We start from the raw sequence: 23539 nt of genomic DNA, 5'->3' as shown, positions 1-23539 counted from the left end.
GGGGGGGGGGGGGGGGGTGGTTACTCTATTTAACTATTTAACTGGCTACTGTTTGCTTCTATATTAGGGTGAGGATATTTTAAGCACAAGCTTTTCCAGCTTTCTCTCTAATATTAGTAGATGTGAAGAAAGTAGAACACACTTGTTGAGTTAGTGATTAAACAATAACTTGCAAAATAATTTTCCACTTAGATATTGTAATATCAGCTTATGATATTTATATTTCCCCCTGGCAAATTTTTAAAAATCTTTTCTTGAAATCAAAAGGGGATGGTGGAGATGGCACATTTGATGTAGGGGGAGGGCCTTGTCTTCATTTTTGGTTCAAATCTTCCAATTTTTTGGCTGCACGACTAATTAGTGATCGATATTCCTAAAATAAAATCAAATTGAATTTTAATGACCTCTAATGACTTCCACAAATAGAAAATATTTCAACTATGGCTTAATGCATATCATCCTAACTCCTTAAGTCGAGCCTAAGATCTCGCAGCTGTCAATCACGTGACACAAGCTGTCGTCAGAGTTGGGTCGAAGATTGGGTCTTAAAGCTGCGTTTAAGGAATTAAGACTCGAGCCGAAGCTTTTAAATCGCGGGCTCTGGAGTAATTTTTGAAATAAAAGTTTGAGATCTCTATAGTCTCATACTGCATTCAGCTAGGTTTAAGTTGACTTAGTAGCACCCCCCGGCCCCCAGGACACGTACTCCCATGTGAAAATGCTGATCCCTCTCAGAAAGTTTTTATTAAGATTCCACCGTATTGGGGTTTCTTGAGTTCCACTTTATCTGCTTGTGAAGTAGGATAAGATTGGAGGTTTAGGAAGTTTTTGAGGCGTATCGAGAGATCTTCTTGCAGAAAATCACTGTTTCCTCTGGTTTTATACATCTTTCCGATGTATTTGCAAAATTAGTATTAATCATTATTCCCCACTAGATCTGAACTGCAAGTACAGCTGGGGATTTAACCCTTATCCATGCTCCATAGAGATTTTCCATGATGGCTCCAGTAGTAAGTTCAGTAAAAAGCCGGATTGATGTATAAAATACTGCTCGAATGCTTCAGGACTTTTTATTTAATCTTCATCTGTTGCTTATTACCCTCCAGTTCATGTTTGGTCTGACTTAGCATTTCAGGATACAGCTTTCTCAAGGCCCTATGAGAGGTCTTACACATGGTGTAGGATCAACTGTAAATCCAGAAATAAAAATTGTATAGAAACCACAATTTAACATTATGAATTTCATATTAACCCAAAAAAAAAATTTGTAATGATATATTTTCATTTTTAATAAGTTTAATTTAGATAAGATGTGCGATCAGATTTCTGACGCAATTCTGGATGCCCACCTCAAGCAAGATCCTGATGCTAAAGTTGCTTGCGAGACTGTCACCAAAACTGGAATGATTATGGTGAGGGGATTGTTGCTTCACGAAAAATTTTTTGATTCATGTCGATGGTCATCACATAAGCAAAATTTAAAGTATCTATTGATGAAACCAGTGCTTAGGATCTGGATCCATTGGATCCGCAAGATTTGGGCTCCCTGGATCCGGATCCAAATCAAATCTGAACTTTTGAAAAAAACTAGATTATAAAAATTTTAAAGTTTCAGGATGTAAATAAGGGGAAAAATTGGGTATTATTTTTTGTTAACAAAAATTCAGTAAATCTTAAAGAAATGACCTGGATCCGGATCCATTTTTTTCCAGTGCGGATCTAGGTTTCGGATCCGCATCTGCATCAAACTCAAATGGATCCTAAGCACTGGATGAAACTCATTTACACCGGGTGTTTTTAAAATTTTGTATCTAATCTTTAAAAGTACTGTTTAGGGTACTAATGTACAGTTCAAGGTACTAGTATACAGGCCAAGATACTGGTGTACAGTTCAAGGCATTAGTGTAAAGTTTAAGGTGCTAGTGCACAGTTCTAGGTACTAGCAAACAGTTCAGGGTACAAGTGTACAGTTTAAGGTTCAAGTATATAATTTATCATACTAGTGTACAGTTCAAGGTACTAGTGTACAGTTCAAGGTATTAGTGTACAGTTAAAGGTACTATTGTACAGTTCAATGTACTAGTGTACAGTTAATGGTACTAGGGTTCAGCTCAAGGTGCTAGTGTAAAGTTCAAATAAATGGTGTACAGTTCATTATACTTTTGTACAGTTCAAGGTATTAGTGTACAGTTTAGGTTACTAGTGTAAAGTTTAAGGTACTTCTGTACAGTTCAAGGTCCTAGTTTAAAGTTCAAGGTTCAAGATACTAGTGTACTGTTCAAGGTACTTCTGTACAGTTCAATAGGAAATAGGTACTGGTGCACAGTTCAAGGCACTTGTGTACAGTTCATAGTTCTTGTGTACAGTTCATAGTTCTTGTGTACAGTTCAAGGTATTAGTATACAGTTCATGGTATTAGTGTACAGTTCAAGGTACTAGTGTACAGATCAAGGTACTAGTTTACAGTTCAAAATACTTGTGTACAGTGTTCAATGTGCTACTGCACAGTTTAATGTACATTCAAGGTACTGTCACACTGCACTTTTCAAGGTACTAGTGTACAGTTCATTGTACTTGTGTACATTTCAGGGAAATAGTGAACAGTCCAATGTGCTAGAGCACAGTTAAAGGTACTAGTGCATAGTTCAAGATCTTAGTGTACAGTTCAAGATCTTAGTTTTCAGTTCAAGATCTTGCTGTACAATTTAAGATCTTAGTGTACAGTTCAAGATCTTTTTGTACAGTTCAAAATCTTACTGTACAGTTTAAGATCTTAGTGTACAGTTTAAGATCTTAGTGTACAGTTCAAAATCTTACTGTACAGTTCAAGCTCTTACTGTACAGGTTAAGATCTAAGTGTACAGTTCAAGATCTTTGTGTACAATTCAAGATCTTAGTTTGCAGTTCAAGATCTTAAAATATATTAGTTTACGGTTCAAAAACTTACTGTACAGTTCAAGATCTTGGTGTACAATTAGAGATCTTAGTGTACAATTCAAGATCTTAGTGTACAGTTTTATGCAAGATAGTCAATAAGGTATCGCAATGAAGCTTGCGCACAAATGAAAGGTTAATATGGTACGCAGTACATGGTGACTTCACTGACAAACATTAATAGTGGAGAATTGCCGGTCAACCAAAGAAATGCAAATCACAATGATGCATATACTCACATACAAAAGACCTTATCCCAAGTCAGTTCTAAGGCCCATGCCCTATTCTCTGTGTACTGTACCGGGTTATGACGTAGGGAGCGGACTGAAGCTAGAATCACTAGAATTGTATGACTACCTTATCCTGTTCCAGTACCCATGGTTTATGTACTTGATGGGTTATGGCACTAGAGAGCTATTCAAAGTTTTAAGTTCATGGTACTAACCTATAATTTAAAGTATTCACAGCATATCAAATGATATCTTGTTTTTGTCTGTAAATAACATTGAACTGGAAAAGAATTTTTTTACAGGAAGCATGTTGGTCTTTTCTAAGTATAATTTTAACTTTTTTCATATGCCAATTTTTGTCTAATTAATAAAATCTTTGTTCAGGTATGTGGAGAAATCACAAGCAAGGCTAATGTTGATTATCAGAAGGAACCAGAAATCATCTGACCTTTTTTTATTAACTGGACTAGGAGTTCCAATAGGGCAATGTATTTTTTAGAACATCTCCCATTTCATTCAATATTTTGATACTTTTGGGAAAACATACATATTAATTTTAATTTTTAATTTTTAATATTTTCTACCAGAGTATTTTCCCCAGAAAAATTTACTTCAGCTATAAAATTCTGAAATGATATTGGAAGAACGGATATGGATAACCCTTGGTTATTTCAAAAAGTAATTATTTAAATTTTTATTTCAATTTGCTTTCTGAAGGTTGTGAGAAATACTGTTAAACACATTGGTTATGATGACTCTTCTAAAGGTAGGTTCCTCCTTTACTAATTCGATTTGGATCCGGATCTAGCTCTAAATATTTTATCTGCTATTAAACTATTAATTGATTTAATTTTGAAATGCATCCGGATCCATTCCACAATATATCAGCAAATTTAACAAATCTGTATTTGATGAAGCCTAATTTTAAAATATTTTCCATTATGAAATAATTTTATCCAGTGACCAATTGACCAATGTGCATTATGGTTTTGCATTGTTGAAAACTTGTGCTTCTGGTACTAGGATCAGAATTGGATTTATTGTCCTTGCTTTCAATGATAATAGAATCAGTTTGTTTAACAATTTTGGAGTTGTTTGAAGAGTACACAATTCAATAAGATCTTATTTTTGTATGAACATCTTAAATACTAGAGGATCAAAGAGTGTAAGTTAAATCTGCTGGAAGTGTAGAAATAGAAACAATGAAACCACAAGTTAAAATTAAATATGCTGGATATTTAAGACATATTATGTCATAACTCAAAATTTAGTGTTTCACTTAAAAGAATTACGCATTGAATTTAAAGGATTGTTAAAATATGAAGATAGAATGTAGAAAACAATATTTTATTTGGTTCCAATTAAATCATGGTGATTAAAAATTGTAAAATGGTACATTATTAATGGATATGTAGGGTGGCCAAAATGTACGGATTTTTTATTGTAACCCTAATATTGTACAAATTGTACGGATTTTTTGTTTCAAATTGTACGGATTGTACGTAGTTTTATCCTGGAAATAAACCGCTTTTTAATTTTCACTCATTTTTCATGAAAAAAAATTTCTCGTCAAAATGAAGTTAGTTTAACTTATTTTCTGCATTCTAAATAATATTAGATTGATTAATGTTTCAATTGACAATCAAAATTCATTCATAATTTTCGAGATAAGTCCCAGAAGTGTACATTTGAGAATATGTTCCAGAAGTGTTTATTTGAGAATATGTCTAGCTATCTGTCTAGCTATCTGTCTAGCTCTATGTCTAGCTATCTGTCAATCCATCTGTATATCTATCTGCATGTCAGTTTATCTATCTGTTCATATATCCTATCTGTCTCTCTGTTAATCTATATGTGTATGTGTCTATCTGTTTCTCTGTCTATTTATCTGTCTATCTGTCTGTCTGTTTATTTGAGAATATGTCTAGCTATCTGTCTAGCTATCTGTCTAGCTCTATGTCTAGCTATATGTCTAGCTATCTTTCAATCCATCTGTATATTTATCTGCATGTCAGTTTATCTATCTTTTTATCTATCTGTTTATTTATCCTATCTGTCTCTCTGTTTATCTATATGTGTATGTGTATCTGTTTCTCTATCTATTTATCTGTCTGTCTATCTGTCTGTCTGTTTATCTATCTATCTATCTGTCTCTTTATCAGATCTAAAACTTATACAAACATAGAAGAAAACACACATAATAAAGTAAATAACACTTTGATCCTCAAGGATGGCTGATTTTAACAATTGCACTTCTGTCATTTGGAATATGAATGAACTTATATAAACAAGAAACATTCAGAAAAGAAGTTTTTTGCTTCAAATCAAAATTGCCTTGTGGAAACTAAGTGAAAAAATTCACTAATGCAAGAGAAAATTTGTTTTGTTTTCTCAAAACACACCAAACTGGATATCAAAAATCTTTGTTGCAACACTGAATTCAAAAAGGTTGAAATCATCAAAATTGATTATAATGTGAACATGTTAAAGGCAAAATCTGAATTTAATCCTGAAATTAGTCAAAATAAAAAAATCCGTTTTTTTGTCTTTGATCAACAATTTTCTAGATATCAGCAGCTTCTGACGCATCTTAAGATATACATAACCACTTATTTTGAATAAATCTTCTTTTTGTCCTCACTATCCATTGACATTTTTGATTTTTTACATGGCAATTAAAAGTTTACAAAAACTTTGTTTAGATTGACAATACTAATGGCATATATAGGGAGGGTTAGTGGCATATATAGGGAGGGTTAGTGGCAGATATAGGGAGGGTTATTGGGGTTAAGTACCCCCCCCCCCCCTAAAATCTTGGGGACATAAATATCCCCGTTTCTCCTTACTCCATGTCCATGACTACCATTAACCGTCTGTTAGGGATGTTCATTTTTAGGGTCACTTTTGGTACAGAGATGCAAGGTCGCCAGAAAGTTGCATAATTTTGTAAAATTTTCAAAAATATTTTTTTTTAAATTCTTTAAATTTTTTTTCAGAATGTGCCAATTGATTAAAATTTCACCTTTTTTCGTTTTTTCACAAAAATTGTAATATGCCCATCCCTAATTTGGTTATCAACATGCATATCAGTTATTATAGAGATAAGCATGTCTAGAATACGCACCAAAAAAATTAAAACCCTATCTTGACTGGAAGGGTGTGCGCCAAATGTGTTCTTGAACTGCGCAATCATTTTTCAACATTTTTGGCGCAAGTACTTCTAACCAATGTAGAATGTTAATTTTTTTTTTGTGTGATCAATTAGACCATTTCAGATAATATATCTGGACAGTATCATCTCAACTTGTGGGGGGGGGTGTCCTCCCTCTTTCAGTTGAAATTAAAGTAACCGGCTACTTTCAATATTTCATCATTTCTTAGTTTCTGTATGAATTTAAGGGGTGTATTTTATTTTTGAGAATCATATTTTTGCCCCCCAATGTTTACTGTGCACCCCCTGTCTCTGGAACTCAGCAGACACCTCGAAAAATGTCCACCCTGTAGGCTGGGGTGGATCATTCTAGAAAAATTATTCTTTAAACTTCTTAAAGTGAAATAAAATTGAATTAAACCATACCTTAGCTTTATACTGGAAACAGTAAACATACCTTAGCTTTATATTTAATCAGTAAACATACCTTAGCTGTATACTGGAAACAGTAAACATACCTTAGCTCAATACTAGAAACTGTAAACATACCTTTGCTCTATACTGAAAACAGTAAACATACCTTAGCTCTATACTGGAAGCAGTAAACATACCTTAGCTCTATACTGGAAATAGTGAACATACCTTAGCTCTATACTGGAAAGAGTAAATACCTTAGCTCTATACTGGAAACAGTGAAAATACCTAAGCTCTATACTAGAAACCGTAAACATACCTTAGCTCTATACTGGAAAAAGTAAACATACCTTAGCTCTATACTGGAAACAGTAAACATACCTTAGCTCTATACTAGAAACAGTGAACATTCCTTAGCTCTATACTGGAAACAGTAAACATACCTTAGCTCTATACTGGAAACAGTGAACATACCTTAGCTTTATACTGGAAACAGTAAACATACCTTAGCTTTATACTGGAAACAGTAAACATACCTTAGCTCTATACTGGAAACAGTTAATATACCTTAGCTCTATACTGGAAACATACCTAGGCTCTATACTGGAAACATACCTTAGCTCTATGCTGGAAACATACCTTAGCTCAATACTGGAAACATACCGTAGCTCTATACTGGTAACAAACATACCTTAGCTCTATACTGGAAACAGTTAATATACCTTGGCTCTATTCTAAAAACAGTAAACATACATTAGCTCTTACTGGAAACATTAAATATACCTTAGCTCTATACTGGAAACAGTAAACATACCTTAGCTCTGTAATGGAAACAGTTAATATACCTTAGCTCTATACTGGAAACAGTAAACATACCTTAGCTCTGTAATGGAAACAGTTAATATACCTTAGCTCTATACTGGAAACAGTAAACATACCTTAGCTCTATACTGGAAACAGTTAATATACCTTAGCTCTATAATGGAAACATACCTTAGCTCTATGCTGTTCCACGTATAATTTTGGCAGCTTTTTTTTGAGTGATCGTTTTTGACCTTTTCGCACATGTGAGGGACATGACAATAAGGCAAAATGACAGCTTCCCCAATCAACAGAATAATATAAACTGCTCAAACTGCAGGGATGGGAAAGGAAGGGTGGGGTGGGAAGGTAGGAATGGGAGGGAAACATAATTTCTGTATTGTAAATCTTTTAATTGAATAACGTGTAATTTAATGAAACCTAGTTATAGAAGATATAATTCTAAAAGGGGTGTAAACAGGAATTTGTCCACAGGGGATCCCCAAGATTTCACTAATCAAGGGGAGGGAGGCTGAGTAATTGGGTAATGAGTAATTGGCCCCACCCCCTCTTTTAGGCATTCATGTGTCAAGATATTTGAACTACAAACTACAAATAAAGCTCTTCACAATGTTTAACTATAGATATTAGATACATTTACTTTTAATAGAAAATTATAAACTTTGCCATATTCCAGAGCGGTTGATATTGGCCATTTTAAAATCCCATGTTGACGAAGCAGTGATTTGTGCCGCTGTCCCTATCCCTTAAACTATGCATTGTATGAAAAAATATTAACATTTCTGTTCCTCAGTGAATATTTCTGAAAAAATTTGAAAATTTGAAAAAAATAGTTTGAAAAATATCAGGTTCGGACAAAGACTGTACGTCAATGGGCACAGGTGGCTGATCATGGTAGTTTTTTTTTAATTGGTGGATTTGCTGTTTAATAAGGTGTTGAAAAAAGTCTCAATTTTTAGCGGACAACTTTTACTGTATTAAAGAAGGAAGTTCAAAGCTAAATGGTGGCAACGGAAGCCTTTTATTTAACCCTATCTCTGCTGGGGTACTTGAAAACCAGGATATGCTGGGGGGGGTCAATTTGTACCCACCCAATACCAGTTGACAATATTGAGATGTAGAAAAAAAAACGTTTAAATGAGCCCCCCCTCCCTTATTGCTCATACACTTTACAGATGTGTGACCTTTGACCTGATAATGCTCTGATTGTTACAATTTCTTATTTGAAATTTCATTGAAAAGTATATAGTTTGGTGCTGGCTAATGATGAGAGTATAAAAAAACAGAATGATAATAGATTTGTAATTTTATTTCATAAAATAAATTGCAAATGATAAAAAAAATGTTTTAATTAACATCTGAGCTCAGAGCTGTTTGGTTCAAACAGCAGATATTACAATGATATGATGATTTGTTTGCCACAATAGTATTGGAGGTTCAATAAACATATCAGAGGTTTATTGGTTGCTCGTTTTCTGCCATTTCTATTGAAATATTTTAGTGCTTACACTGCTAAAAAGGGACTAGGGGGAACGATTTGTTGAGTAACTGAAATGAAACATGAAATATAAAATTACCTTGCAGACATCATGATTTTGGGATCTAGAATTCTGAAAAAAAATCTTCATCTGTTTATTATATCTTAGTTTTGCTTACTTCTATTTAAACATCTTTAATGTTCAGGATTTGACTTCAAAACCCTGAACTTATTGATAGCTTTGGAAGAGCAGAGCCCCGACATAGCTGGGGGGGTTCACATTGATAAAGATGAAGATGATACAGGGGCAGGAGATCAGGTGGGGAAAATGGAAAATGCATGGGGAAATAATTATAATTGCATGGTTGCCTGGAATATTCTTGGGATATATTTTGCTGACTCTTAGAGAAGATGAAATATTCTAAATTCATTGTTGTATCTTCCGGATGATGAACTGTAATTGGTTAATTTAAGTAATGTTAAGCAGATTATGATTTGAGCAGTGCATGGTACACAACTAATTAAGGTTTATTTGAAAATTTTGTATCTTGAAAGATTATAAAATTCATCCTAGCACACTGTTTTAGCCTAAAGAATAAAGGTTTCAGCACAAAGTGCTTAAGATGGGGCAAAGGAAGTTGAAAAATCCTGTGTTAAGGTTTTTGATATGTTAAAAAATATGTTGTAGTTTCTTCATATATTTAAGGACCTTGCTTTGAAAATATTACGACAATAACCATATTTTGTTGAAAAAATGTAATAGTTAGTAAACTGGTTTTATTTTAGTAGAGGGTTAATCTGTTTTTCAGTTAAAACTAGACCTTTCATATTATTATGACTATGTGAACTTTATCCAGGTCATTGGGTTTTTTTAAAAGCTGTTTTGTTTAAAACTTTTTTCTTTAGTTATAATTAAAAATGTGTGCTAGGATTTGATTATAAGACATGCAATTTAATGATTGCTATCGAACAACAAAGTCCTGATATTGCTGGTGGGGTTCATGTGCTCAAGGAGGAAGAGGATGTAGGAGCAGGGGACCAGGTATAAGAAGGTTGTCTGAAAGATGTGTTTGAAGGGGCTGTCCTGATGTTCTCCAATGTGCAATGAAGATTTTAGTTGATCAGATTTTTGGTTGTGAATACTCTGTCTACTGTAGCTGTAGTTTAAGGTTTAGCATAGATTGGGAATACATTGTATTGACTAATAAATACTGGGATCTGAAATGTTTTGATCATATCATAACACTCAATGATTCATGGGTTTAAATGAATCACAATAACATGCTTAAGATCACTAATATCAGTATATGTAGTAGTTTGTATTAACTAAGTTTTGGGAAAATGTGCATGTGTGTTTAGGATTCGACTACAAAACCTGCAACCTGATGGTGGCCTTGGAGGAGCAGAGCCCAGATATTGCTCAGGGTGTTCATCTAGCAGAGGATAGATCAGATGATAATGTAGGAGCTGGGGACCAGGTAGGCAAAGAGAAAGCTTGCAGAAGAGAGAAAATAAATACTTTACCAACTGGATTAAAATATAAAGAGTCAACCGATACTAAACTAAGACTAAATGAGACTGAATCTCTTGAAAGTCATATGCTATTAGAAATAGTATATGTATTTATTATAATAGAATTAAATAATCACAATGACCTTAATTCTTTGTTGGACTTCTATAAAAGATCAAACTTTATTCCATAAAGACACACAGGTAATGATGGGTATCGTAGTTAATGTGAATGTTGTCCTATGTGTCCTATAATATAATTTATGCATGTTCAAAGAAATGCTTTAATATGGGACTATAACAGAAGTTAAATAGTTAACTATTATAACTACCAATGCTAGTTGGGAAATAACTAACTCAATATTAGATTTTGATGGATGCAATAACCCTGATTATACAATTATATCAGTTATATATGGGAATAAATTGATGCCTTATCTTCAAGCTTCTTGAGAAAATTTGAATATAAAGCATTTTGAAGATTTATTTATGAATAAAATGAAGTGCAGTAAATTTTTCCTTATCTTGCCTGGGCTTCACGTATTATGAACATGGACTGTGAGCAGCTCTGAATCTAATTTTGTGAATATACTTAAAAACATTTTTCAGACATTTTTTTCCCAGGGTAATTAAATTGTTAATGCTAAGAATTCAAACATATTTGGAAAGTGTTGTGCTATGTATTCTTTTTTACTTCAGAGTAATATTCCTACCTTGTTGAGAATTACAGCATTCTTGATTATTTAAGGGTCTAATGTTTGGATATGCTACGGATGAAACTGAAGAGTGTATGCCACTAACAGTAGTACTTGCACACCAGGTTAGAATTGTCATTTTTCTGCATAATGTGTTATGTTAAATGAAAGTTGCAATGACTACAAAAAAAATTGTCAGAAACGTTTATACGTTTATGGTAACAACAAAAGTTACTAAAATCTGACATGTCAAATTATCAAATGAAAGAGTTTAATTTCAAAAGCTAGCAACTTCTAAGTTCAATAATATTGAAATAATTATCCTAGTTGAACAAGAAAATTTCTGATCTGCGAAGAGATGGTTCTCTGTGGTGGGCAAGACCTGACAGCAAAACACAGGTTTTAGGAATTTGTTTTTCTTTTATTAATGCATTCTCTCCTAATGGTATGATCAAATCATCAAATGTGGTACTGAAATTTCATACATTTCATCCTAAATTTCTTTTTTCTCACTGGCTATTGTACGGACAGTTTTCAGCAGGGGTATATATTTTCTTGGAAAATATTCCCCTCCCCCTTGCCCCCCTTTTGAAAATCTTTTTTTTTAAGTTTGTTTAGGTGGGTAATTATTTCAAATATACACCCCTGGTTTTAAGACTTGTCCAACATCCAATGTTAGAAGCACAAAAGCTGTGAACTGGTATTGTTTAGGTTACTGCAGAATACCGCTTTGAGAATGGAGCATGTATACCTATCAGAGTACACACTATTGTTGTTTCTGTCCAGCACTCAGAGAAGGTAAAAATTATTAATGTTATTTGTTTAAAGATAACAAATGTATTTGGTGATTTGAATAACAAAATATCAATGTTTTCACAGCTTCCTTTTCATTAAATAAATATTCATTATACATGCAGGGTTACCCACAAAGGATGAGACTTTAATGACAACCTAAAACTCCTTAGATATTACAATTTGGTCTTCTAATTTAAAAATGATCTTCTAAGGATCTACAGAATGATATTGGAAAGAAATAATAAAGAGTAATAATGAACGGTAACTTGATCGTTGAAAAATAAGTCTTAATAAATTCTGTACAATCGTTTCTGAATTCTCATCCTCTGTGGGTAACCAAGTACAATAATTATTCTTACTCAAATTTTAGGGTTAAAGTTTCTTTAGATCACATCAAACAGCGATTCCTATATAAAGTGGAATGATTGTTGTCTTTGCTCTTTCTTTTAATTAGAAATGCTGTCAACTAATTTTTTACTGAAAAATATCTGAAATGTTTAGGTCCAATGTTAGATGACTGGGGTTAAATTAAAAATTGCAATGAGCAATGTGCTAATTGAGAGAAAGAGCAAAGACAACCATAGTTCTTCTACTTCTTATCAAATATTATTACAAATTAGGTATCTCTGGAAGCCCTCAGACAGGATATTATGGAAAAAGTTATCAACACTACTATCCCCAAGAAGTACTTGGGTAAGTTTAAAATTTAGGGGAAAAATACAATCAAATTCTCATTCAATTTATGCTCTAAGGCTGATTTTGCTAATAAAAGATAATTAGCCCTTAAGTTTTAAAGTAGCCCCTTAAACCAATACAATAAATATTTGACAACTGATGTTAAATAATTAAAATTTCAAAATTTTAATCAGATGAGGAGACTGTGTTCCATATTAACCCCTGTGGTAACTTTGTGATTGGAGGACCAATGGGAGATGCTGGACTTACTGGCAGAAAGGTCATTATGAACAAAAATTTTATAATAATAACTTCAGAGGGAGGTCTCCCCGATTTAATTTTATTCTAGCTGTACTTTAAAATTGATTTGATTAATAGTATAACTTGTAATCCCAATGAAATATCTCTCATAATAACTAGAATACATGTATTTTCATGCAGTTGAAGAGTGAACATGGTTCCTTAACAAATTTACATATAAAAAATATTTAGATTATTGTTGACACATATGGTGGATGGGGAGCTCATGGAGGTGGAGCTTTCTCTGGCAAGGATTATACCAAGGTAGATCCATTGTTACAGATACAGATTCAACTTCTGGAGACTAGAATTTTTATTCTTAATATATGTCTAATCTATGAAACAAATTAAAACTCAGTTTTCTTGTAAGCAAATAAGTTCAATAAGTTCTTAAAAAGTAAACTAAAACATGGAACTGACAATGCCCAATTGATGACAATACCCTTAAAACCTTTATTTTATGTCAAGTATTTCTTTCAGATAATTTCTCCATTGCATTTTTAAGTAAGAAATGTTCAAGTCTATGGTAGAGAACCTGCTAATGAAAATAGAAGAAACAAAACTTTGGCATTATATTCATACTTGAACAGCCAAGTCTTGTAAGGGTACCATTATGAATCAATTGCCATCTTTGCTTGGAGTATCACTTAAAATTACGCTTACAGTCCCTTTAAATCTTATTTCAAATCACAATCTAAGCCAATAAGTGTAGGAACATTCTCTAAAGAATCTAAATTTTGTTATTCGAATAGTTTTATGACATCCACAGATGCAAATTTTTGTTTAACAGCTCTCATTATTTTTAACGCAAAACAGAGCTAGAAACTATAAATTTTAAGATTAAAACTTTAAAAATGAATGATTGCAGTTACACCATCATGTATTTAAACAAATTATGGAGGCAATCCAATAAGATATGAATTATTTCTATTTCTATCTATTTTAATGTTGAATATCTAGGTTGATAGGTCTGCTGCCTATGCTGCTAGATGGGTCGCTAAGTCTCTTGTTAAAGCTGGTCTTTGTCGTCGTTGCCTTGTCCAGGTAAAAAGCAACTTTTATCTGAAAAGAAATTTTATTTACGAAGAAATTTATTTCTATTTAAGAGAGATAGAAATGATTTTTGTTAAATTGGAGGGGGGGGGGGTATGTTTATTTTTGAAAACTGTTTTTCTTTTCTTTTCTCAACATTTCTAGACTTTGTGACCAAGCAGTTTTGAGAGAAAATATTTCAAATTATTTTCTTTTTTTGCCTCCTTCTCAAATAATGTATTTTATTGATTCTAGGTATCCTATGCTATTGGTCTACCTGATCCTCTAAGTATTACAGTTTTTGACTACGGATCAGGATCCAAGTCCTCTAAGGTATTAAGTCATCTGTCTATAAAACATCTTTAAGCAATGTTTAATAGAAGAAATGATGGATTTAGGAAATGATTAATTTAAGAAATGATTGATTGAACAAATGATTGATTGAACGAATGATTGATTGAACAAAGAACAGATTTAATAAATGTTTGATTGAAAAAATGATTGATTAAAGAAATGATGGATTAAAGAAATGATGGATTGAAGAAATGATGGATTAAAGAAATGATGGATTGAAAAAATGATTTTTTGTTTCTTTTATTTCAATATTTATAAGATTGAATTTTCAGGAGCTGACTGAAATTGTGAAGAAAAACTTTGACCTTCGCCCTGGTAGAATTGTCAAGTAAGAAATTTTCCATTCTTACATCTAAAATCTTCAATTTGTGCAATGTGCACATGAACTAGATTGTTAATTTTTAAGGAATAAAATGAGGAACTCCTAAATCTTGAGTTCTACATTTTTTCAGTAGTTTGATATATTTTCCTTACTGTTGTGAATCAGACATGCCATTCTGTACTAGTTACTTGAAATTATCTCTTCAATCTCGGTCTAACTTTCCATTAATGAGGTTTTAAGACCATCTTGCTAAATCCCAAATACTAAGGAAACATTTTAAACTATTTTGAGGCACAAGGATTAAAGAAACATTCATAGAAATTATTGTTATTGAACTACATTTACAGGGGTATATATTTTTAAGAATTACACTCCTCATGCTCAGGGGGAAAGATTTTTGATACTATAGAAAAATTGTTTTTCAACTTTGAATATTCAGGGACTTGAAGCTGAAGACTCCGATCTTCCAAGAGACAGCTTCATATGGACATTTCGGTCGAGATATATTCACCTGGGAGCAGCCTAAGCAGCTCAACTACTAAGGTAATATATTCTCTTGTGAGCAGCTTAACTACTAAGGTAATTCATTCTCCTCGAAGCAGCACCAAAGCAGCTAAACTACCTAAGGTAATATATTCACCTGGGAGCAGCCTAAGCAGCTTAAATACTAATGTTATATATTTATCTGGTAGCAGCCTAAGCAGCTCAACCTACAATGGTAATATATTCACCTGGAAGCAGGCTAAGTAGCTCACCTAAGGTAATATATTCACCTGTGAGCAGCTCAGCTACAACAGTAATATAATCACTTGAAAGCAGCATTTTCATTAATAAAAAATTAATTCCTAATTAGAAATTCCTTGTCATTGATAATGAATGTTTTTAGAAAAAGAAATGATTTTTTAAATTACTTAACTTGTATTTGTGAAGAAAGATTTCCTTGATGCACTAAAAATCTTTGTTGTTAGGACGAGACGATTGCTGATGTATCTGGTTGCCTGATCTTTTAAGCTCATGTGACCTCTTCTGTACATATTGCTGCACACTATGTACATTCTGCTCATCTCCCTGTACCCTTTATTCCTATTCTACTTCAGTATTGCATTGTTTAAAATTTAAATCAACTTTCAATATCTGAAAATTTTTAACTTGTATTTTGTACTGTTTTCAAACAAGTTTGGACGGGGTAAACCCGCTTGAGGAATCCACAGTTTGGTCTGGCCGATTTATCTCGAAACGACGACTAATGAGAGGAAGTCATCAGACGATGAATACTCTATATTCGTCCTTGTTTCTGCCCGGCCGAACTGCAAGAAACAGGACAATTTTGTTAAACCTGTTCTTGTGTTGTGCGGGACAAGATTGTAACACGGAAAAGAGCTTATTTTTTCTAGCACTCCGGACTCCCTCGACCCTGGAGGGGGGTGCACACTCCCCCCTTTTACCCTGTCCTTCAAACACACTTTTTTAGTTCACGTTCTGTTTGTATCCTTATTAAATGGTAAGTCAGTAACAAAGCCTTGTGCTTTTGTTAAAAGGATTCTTTCAGACATTTTCTAGTTGAAATTTAAATAAATTTTGTAAAACAGCCATTTTAGTTTTTTTTTGTAGTAGAGAAACCAGAAAAGCATCAGAAGTTTGGGATGTCTTTAATATTTTCTTTTTTGTATTATTAACCATTTAATTGTCTTAGTTTTAATTACTTAGTTTGGTGGCACTGGCAAGTGAACTTTAATATAAATTTTTAAATTCTTAAGTTACAATGAAACCCTTAACGAATACATCGGAAGAATTTATCAAATGTCGTCTTGACAATTTTTCAATAAATTTTATACTATATTACGTAAGTTTCAGTATTTGCGAAAATAATTGAATAGCAATGAATATGAGAAAACAGTTTTAAAGAGTTCCATATAATCATTTAATTAAAAAAACTAAATATCTGCAACATTCCATTATCAGAAAGTGAAGAATACGACATTTGATGAATTCTTTCGATGTATTCTTTATTAAGGGTTTCACTGTACAAGATTCAAAAATGTATTGAAATGCAATGATAAAAACTGATGTTAATGATTATTCAATAAGCATTGTGAGTTGGATTTCCATGCAAATCGATTTTACTTGTGCGTAATTGTTCCTTAATCTTGCACAACGGAATTTAGATCGGAAACCGCTAATGTACCAACATGGAAATTGTGTGCACTTTTTAATATATTGTTGCGGATTTTTAATGCGAGTTCTGTCATTTGAGGGAGTTCTTCAGATAGAACTCTTTGTTGATTGATCATTTACTTCAATATAAAATGATTTTAAATTCTTTTTGAGCTTTTTAACTTTAAGGAGGAGAGAACAGATGCCAGTTTTTGAAGGTTTAAGTCAAAAATAATTGGTTTCTAAAATGATAAAGAATAGGATTATACAATATAAATTGGTTAATAAATTTAGTGTGAAAAAGATGAATCAGCTGCGAATCTCAATGAATTTATGGATTCAAAATATTTAAAATAAATGTTTATGTATAAACAATGATCTATTTCATAAATATGTCTGTTTTCGGTTGAAAAATCATTTTTCAAAGCTTAATAATTCCTATTCAAAATTTGAACTCCGTGTGCATTGAGCTAGACCATTTAATTGTAAAATTTTACCCTGACTTCAGATTGGGGTTCTATAAATAGATAACCTTATGAGATCAAAGGATAGTTATTTTAGAGGTGTACCCATCTTTGGTACTGTCTCTGGGTGGTAATGTAAACACAAGACTGATGTTGAAGTCTAACATGGGAACCGTCTTTCACATAAAATTCAATGAAATATTCTGGTTAAAGGAAACTTTAATGTTAATTATCAAAATTATAAGAATTTAATGCTTTTAACATCCTCGGATTCTAAACAAACACTGATGCATCTATTCTTGTTTACAAATCCGCCAAGAAATAACTGGTTTCAATATGAATGCAGAGAGTAAGCAACTGCAATTAGCTTTCCTTGCATTATAACCTTGATGAGATCCATGTTATTAAATTGTATATTTTTAATTTTGGGCTCTCATAAAAATTGATTTGCGAATATCTAGTTCGGGAACAATGGGTTAAAAATTGTGAGAATGAAGTTCCAAGCAAGGAAATCAATGCTGAAGGGGTACCTCTCTGAAAACAAACATGTGGCATGGATTTCACATAAGTAAAAAAGTATACAAACGTGTAAGTGTAATTGGTGCTACTCGTGCTTCAGGTAAAGGGGAGAAATTTTAAATGTGCAGGAAATTCTCAGGGGTCCAGAAAAATAATGTAAAAAATATCTCTTTAATGGATTGTGGGCCTAATCTAAAGTCACCATCCGTTAAAAAAAGGCATTCCAGATTCACAACGTACCCTTGAATCCTTAATCTGATCAAACATGTGGAAGATTTAATTCTTCTAATTTCTCCATTGTTTCTGAATCAAGTAATTAACAAATCACTTTTCAGAGAAGCTAGAAATGAAAAAAATCTGTTTTTGAAAACAAAAACATGGATACATGATTTATAATGATCAAACTAGGCTTTTAAAGGTACTGTTGTGAAGAGGAATTGCCAGGGAGGATCAGTTGATATTACAGTCCCTTTAAGAAGAAAAAAGATACATCTGCCCGTCTGAATTTATCAAAAGTCAAAACTTTCCCCTAAATTCTAGGAACATTTTAAGTCACAAAAAAATAAGACAGATATAAATTGAATTTCGGTCGTTTTTAAACATTAAATTTTTACACTCGCAAGAATTTCACAATTGTTTTCTCTTTTAGTCTGCTTTTATTGTTATTGTTTTCATTTTTAGTTCTGCCCTTATATTGTCGATCAGTGCAAGAGCAAAAATATGTAGAAATTACAATTTAAAATTCTTGTCGTTGTCTGGCCTTTTTCCAAACTCGTGACACCTATAATATTTAAAAACGACCCAGAAAAGGTATGCACGATGCAATTCCTGAATGATACCAAAAAAACTATTCTTAAATCTTCTTCAAAAAAACGAAGAAACTGATGATATAGAATCCTTACTCAGTAGGGAGATCTTATGTGATCCCATATATCTACACTGTATATAATATACTACACCATATATTCTGTTACACACTGTATTCTACTAAACCATATATTCTGTTACACACTTCTACTATACCATATATTTTGTTACAAACTGTATTCTACTACACCGTATATTCTGTTACACACTATTCTACTACACCATATATTCTGTTACACACTGTATTCTACTTCACCATATACTCTGTTACACACTGTATTCTACTACACCATATATTCTGTTACACACTATTCTACTATACCATATATTCTGTTACACACTATTCTACTACACCATATATTCTGTTACACACTATTCTACTACACCATATATTCTGTTACACACTGTATTCTACTACACCATATACTCTTTTACACTTTGTATGCTACTATCGCCATAAATTCTACATATATTCAGTTCACCACTATCGTCATTTATTCTACATATATTCACCACTATCGCCATATATTCTACATATATTCACCACTATCGCCATAAATTCTACATATATTCACAGCATATTAGATCGTCATGGGTCTAAATTACAATTTTAGTGACTAATCAGAACATTTTAGAATAATAAATCATTTTGAAAAATTGAATAAGGCTAATTTAATTTAATTTTTTGAGTATTATGTGTCCATTTTGGCGTTAATGGTTGGAGATAATCTAATATAACATCGGCTGCTTTGTACTTTATAACCCCTGTATTCTGTAGAACGGAAAAGTTTGATGTAACAAAGTTCGAGTACTTAAACATTTATCGTTCGATCCATGCTTCATTTTATTGTTTGCATAGTTCTTTCATCTTTCAGGGTCAACACTATTGTTTATTGATTCACTTTTATTCTTTAAAATATCGCGGGTTTTTTCCAGAATGATGGGCATCGTTTTTGTGAACGAACAACTTTTTTGATCCAAATTTTTCGTGATAGAAAGTTTCGTTCAGAAAAGAAAGCAAATTTAAGAACGACTTGGATTGTTTAGAGAAGGGAAAACACTTTGGTTTTTTACAAATGAACAGAAAAATATTCCATTCGTTTATTTCTGAACGATCGTTGTTTCCAAAAGATTTTTGTTTAAAACTATTGCTGTTTTATTGAACAACAATTTTTTACCGATTTTGTGTTCCATTACTTTGCCTGGCAGTGCAAAGTTAAATTTTGCATGCAAGAGTACGAAGTTGTTACTCATCAAAAAAGACTTAAAAGACAACTGCACATTCACAATTGCATAATGCATATGTTCGTTCAGACTTAATTCTTGTTTCCCCGCATCTGTAAACTTATTTTATGTTTTATTAAATCATAGCATTATGTTTATTGGATTAACCTTAGAATATCAATTTTGTACTGTGCAATAAAAGCAAACTTAATTGTTCAGATCACCGTTTTCAATTGTTGGATTTTTGTGGAGCGTTTTTTTTTAAGTCTTTATTGTATAAAAACTAAATGAGTTACTACCTCACAGTTTATTGTATAAAGACTAAGTAAGTTACTACCCCACAGTTTGTTGTATAAAAACTAAATAAGTTACTATCTCACAGTTTATTGTATAAAGACTAAGTAAGTTACTACCTCACAGTTTATTGTATAAAAACTAAATAAGTTACTATCTCACAGTTTATTGTATAAAAACTAAATAAGTTACTACCACACAGTTTATTGTATAAAAACTAAATAAGTTACTATCTCACAGTTTATTGTGTAAAGACTAAGTAAGTTACTATCTCACAGTTTATTGTATAAAAACTAAATAAGTTACTATCTCACAGTTTATTGTATAAAAACTAAGTAAGTTACTACCTCACAGTTTAAATAAGTTACTACCTCACAGTTTATTGTATAAAAACTAAATAAGTTACTATCTCACAGTTTATTGTATAAAAACAAAATGAGTTACTACCTCACAGTTTATTGTAAAAAACTAAATAAGTTACTACCTCACAGTTTGTTGTATAAAAACTAAATAAGTTACTACCTTACAGTTTATTGTATAAAAACTAAATAAGTTACTATCTCATAGTTTATTGTATAAAAACTAAATAAGTTACTATCTCACAGTTTATTATATAAAGACTAAGTAAGTTACTACTACCTCACAGTTTATTGAATAAAAACTAAATAAGTTACTACCTCACAGTTTATTGTATAAAAACTGAATAAGTTACTATCTCACAGTTTATTGTATAAAAACTAAATAAGTTACTATCTCACAGTTTATTGTATAAAAACAAAATGAGTTACTACCAGCTCACAGTTTATTGTATAAAAACTAAATAAGTTACTACCTCACAGTTTGTTGTATAAAAACTAAATAAGTAACTATCTCACAGTTTATTGTATAAAAACTAAATAAGTTACTTTCTCACAGTTTATTGTATAAAAACTGAGTAAGTTACTATCTCACAGTTTATTGTATAAAAACTAAATGAGTTGCTACCTTGTAACCTCGCTGGCCACATTTTTTTAAAAATAGAATAAAATAGAAGAACATTTAAAAGGGAAATATTTCTTTCATGTTAAATGGCATTTCTTCAGGAAAGCTGATTTCAGATATTTTAATTGATTTCCGGTCCTGCTCTGGATCTGACTGAGTTGAAAATATGCTAGACAACGAGTATACAGATTTGGAGGCACGTCTTAATTTAGATTTTAATCTGGATTTAGATCTTAGGCTGAAGAGCGAATATGAATCTGGATCTGATGTCAAATCACTCTCGGAAATTGAATCAAAATCGGAAATTGAATCAAAATCGGAAATTGAACCAAAATCGGAAATTGAACCAAAATCAGAAATTGAACCAAAATCTGAAGTTGAGCCTAGATCTGATACTGAGCCAAGGTCTGAAATTGAGCCTATGTCGGAGATTGAGCCAAGGTCGGAGATTGAGCCAAGGTCGGAGATTGAGCCAAGGTCTGAAATAGAGCCTAGATCTGAGATTGAGCCAAAATGTGAGTTTGATGCAAAACGAGATATTGCAGAAAATCTTGATCTTCTCCTTTTTGATCTTGTTCTTGCTGGCAAGGTAAGTCTTCTCATTCTATGGCTATTTTCTTCATTCTGATCATTATTTGCTTGATCTTGATCATTATTTTCTTCATCTTGATCGTTTTTTGCTTGATCTTCACTAGTTTCAGGATCTTCCAAAACATAATTGTTCGATGCGTCTTTAACTAGGTTTGTTCTTTTCTCCTTTGTATTCTTAATATCTCCTTCTTCTTGATCCTTTGCTTTAGAAACAAGAATAGTTGGAATCCTTCTAACCCTGGACAAGAGTCTTAATCTGCTCTTGGGAACATTAATTGAGGAGTCCTAAAAGCAATTGAGTTTTTGTCACAAACTCAAATTTTATAATCCGTATATCCTTGCAACCTGATGTGGAATAACCTTTGATATTTCAACTTAGACTATTTGTTCTAAGAGAATTTATAGTTTGAAATATCAAAGGTTTACGACATCGGGTTGCCAAGATACAGGGATTAAAAAATCAGAGTTTGGGCAAAAACATAACTCCTTTAAGAAAATCAAGTTATTCAGTATTGTTTGTGTGCACTTTCCGGCAATATAAAAAAACTCTTTCGGCATTTTTTATAAGCATCAGAGCACGAAGTGGTATTTTTTGTACTGCAATTGCTGAGGACAGGAAAATTTAGGTTGGAATCATAAAATTGACAATTATCCCTAGATAAAATTCAGTATATTATCCCAAGAAGACGACCTGTTAAGTAATAAATATTTGTATGAGAAATCATAATATGATAGTGTTTCAATTCAATTTACCATTCTTAGAGTTTCCATTCAGTAGAAAATTAGAGTGTTTATTATCTCTTTCCCATTCTGGAAATATGAGATTAAATGTCGTTTTCTATTTAAAGGGACAGACCTGTTATGTAAGGTACAGGGTGTTCCACGTAACATGACAGTTAGTGAATAGTTAAAAATGTCTTCTTCCATACTTTGTTAAGGTGTTTGATACCAAGGAGAATAATGAAAAATATTTCATGGCAGTCATATACAGGGTGTCCCAAAAAACATGGGAATTCAGTGACGAATTGGATTTCAAAATAAAATATGTTTTGAATAAAAGATTTTTTATAAAACTAAATAAACTGCAAAAAGTCTTTAACATCTAAGACAGTATATGGAAGAAGACATTCAAAACGATTTACCAACTGTCATGTTTCGTGGTACATCCTGTAGTTAAACTGAGCATGCAGTGTTGTGGACAAATATACTTTTATAGGAGGATTAATTTGAGACATATAAAACGTTTCCACGATGTATAATTACTGAGTATGAGCGACGTTCAAAATCATGAATTTGGGTGGGTCCTTTTTCAGAATCGGCTTTTTTTAAATAACGACGACGAAAAATATAGTAAAATTCCATAGTAAACAAATTTGATGTTCAGGAATATATTTCATAAAAGAAATTTGTTAATAACTTGAAGTTAGAATTAATTAAATTTCTTTTTCGTCATTATATTGAATTTCATATTTTCTATGAATTTGTTCGCAGATTTTCTCAAATTCTTCAAATGTCGTCTTTTTAATAAAAAATTCCAGAAAATCTTTGTGATGAAAGAGAGATTATAGAAACTAATAATTTAAAAGGATTACATATTTTCGATGATGCGAGTTAATTTTTATTTTCTCAACATATTCCTAAGCAACAAATTAGTTTACTGTAGAATTTTGTTTGCATTTTTGTCGTCGTTATTTAATAATTAAAAGTTCTGAAAACGTATCCACCCAAAAGCACG

The 23539-nt window shown here is 32.1% G+C and overlaps 2 protein-coding genes across 2 annotated transcripts in view; both read left to right on the top strand.

The window, feature by feature from the left end:
• The window catches only part of LOC111696857 (S-adenosylmethionine synthase), an 18498-nt gene extending 2198 nt beyond the window's left edge, over positions 1-16300 (top strand). Inside the window, exons 2-17 of the mRNA XM_023466605.1 lie at positions 658-661; positions 1306-1412; positions 3549-3593; positions 3882-3930; positions 10388-10506; positions 11286-11357; positions 11560-11631; positions 11944-12030; positions 12648-12720; positions 12897-12982; positions 13195-13266; positions 13963-14046; positions 14290-14367; positions 14661-14716; positions 15150-15289; positions 15679-16300. Of these exons, the coding sequence (XP_023322373.1) occupies positions 1311-1412; positions 3549-3593; positions 3882-3930; positions 10388-10506; positions 11286-11357; positions 11560-11631; positions 11944-12030; positions 12648-12720; positions 12897-12982; positions 13195-13266; positions 13963-14046; positions 14290-14367; positions 14661-14716; positions 15150-15252 (1098 nt within the window). The 5' untranslated portion in view covers positions 658-661; positions 1306-1310 and the 3' untranslated portion in view covers positions 15253-15289; positions 15679-16300. The remainder of the gene's footprint in view (positions 1-657; positions 662-1305; positions 1413-3548; positions 3594-3881; positions 3931-10387; positions 10507-11285; positions 11358-11559; positions 11632-11943; positions 12031-12647; positions 12721-12896; positions 12983-13194; positions 13267-13962; positions 14047-14289; positions 14368-14660; positions 14717-15149; positions 15290-15678) is intronic.
• A 4620-nt stretch (positions 16301-20920) lies between these two features.
• LOC111696863 (constitutive coactivator of peroxisome proliferator-activated receptor gamma-like) lies at positions 20921-22089 on the top strand. Its single transcript, XM_023466613.1, has one exon. The coding sequence runs from the start codon at positions 21380-21382 to the stop codon at positions 21839-21841; it is 462 nt and encodes a 153-aa protein (XP_023322381.1). The 5' UTR covers positions 20921-21379; the 3' UTR covers positions 21842-22089.
• Positions 22090-23539: the final 1450 nt, after the last annotated feature.

Source organism: Eurytemora carolleeae, unplaced genomic scaffold, assembly GCF_000591075.1.
Source record: "Eurytemora carolleeae unplaced genomic scaffold, Eaff_2.0 scaffold249, whole genome shotgun sequence".
In the NCBI taxonomy this organism is placed as follows: domain Eukaryota; kingdom Metazoa; phylum Arthropoda; class Copepoda; order Calanoida; family Temoridae; genus Eurytemora; species Eurytemora carolleeae.
This window is presented reverse-complemented; position numbering and strand designations above follow the sequence as displayed.

Excerpts from the sequence above, each read along its gene's own strand:
- LOC111696863 (XM_023466613.1), top strand. The coding sequence starts at position 21,380 with ATGCTAGACAACGAGTATACAGATTTGGAGGCACGTCTTAATTTAGAT.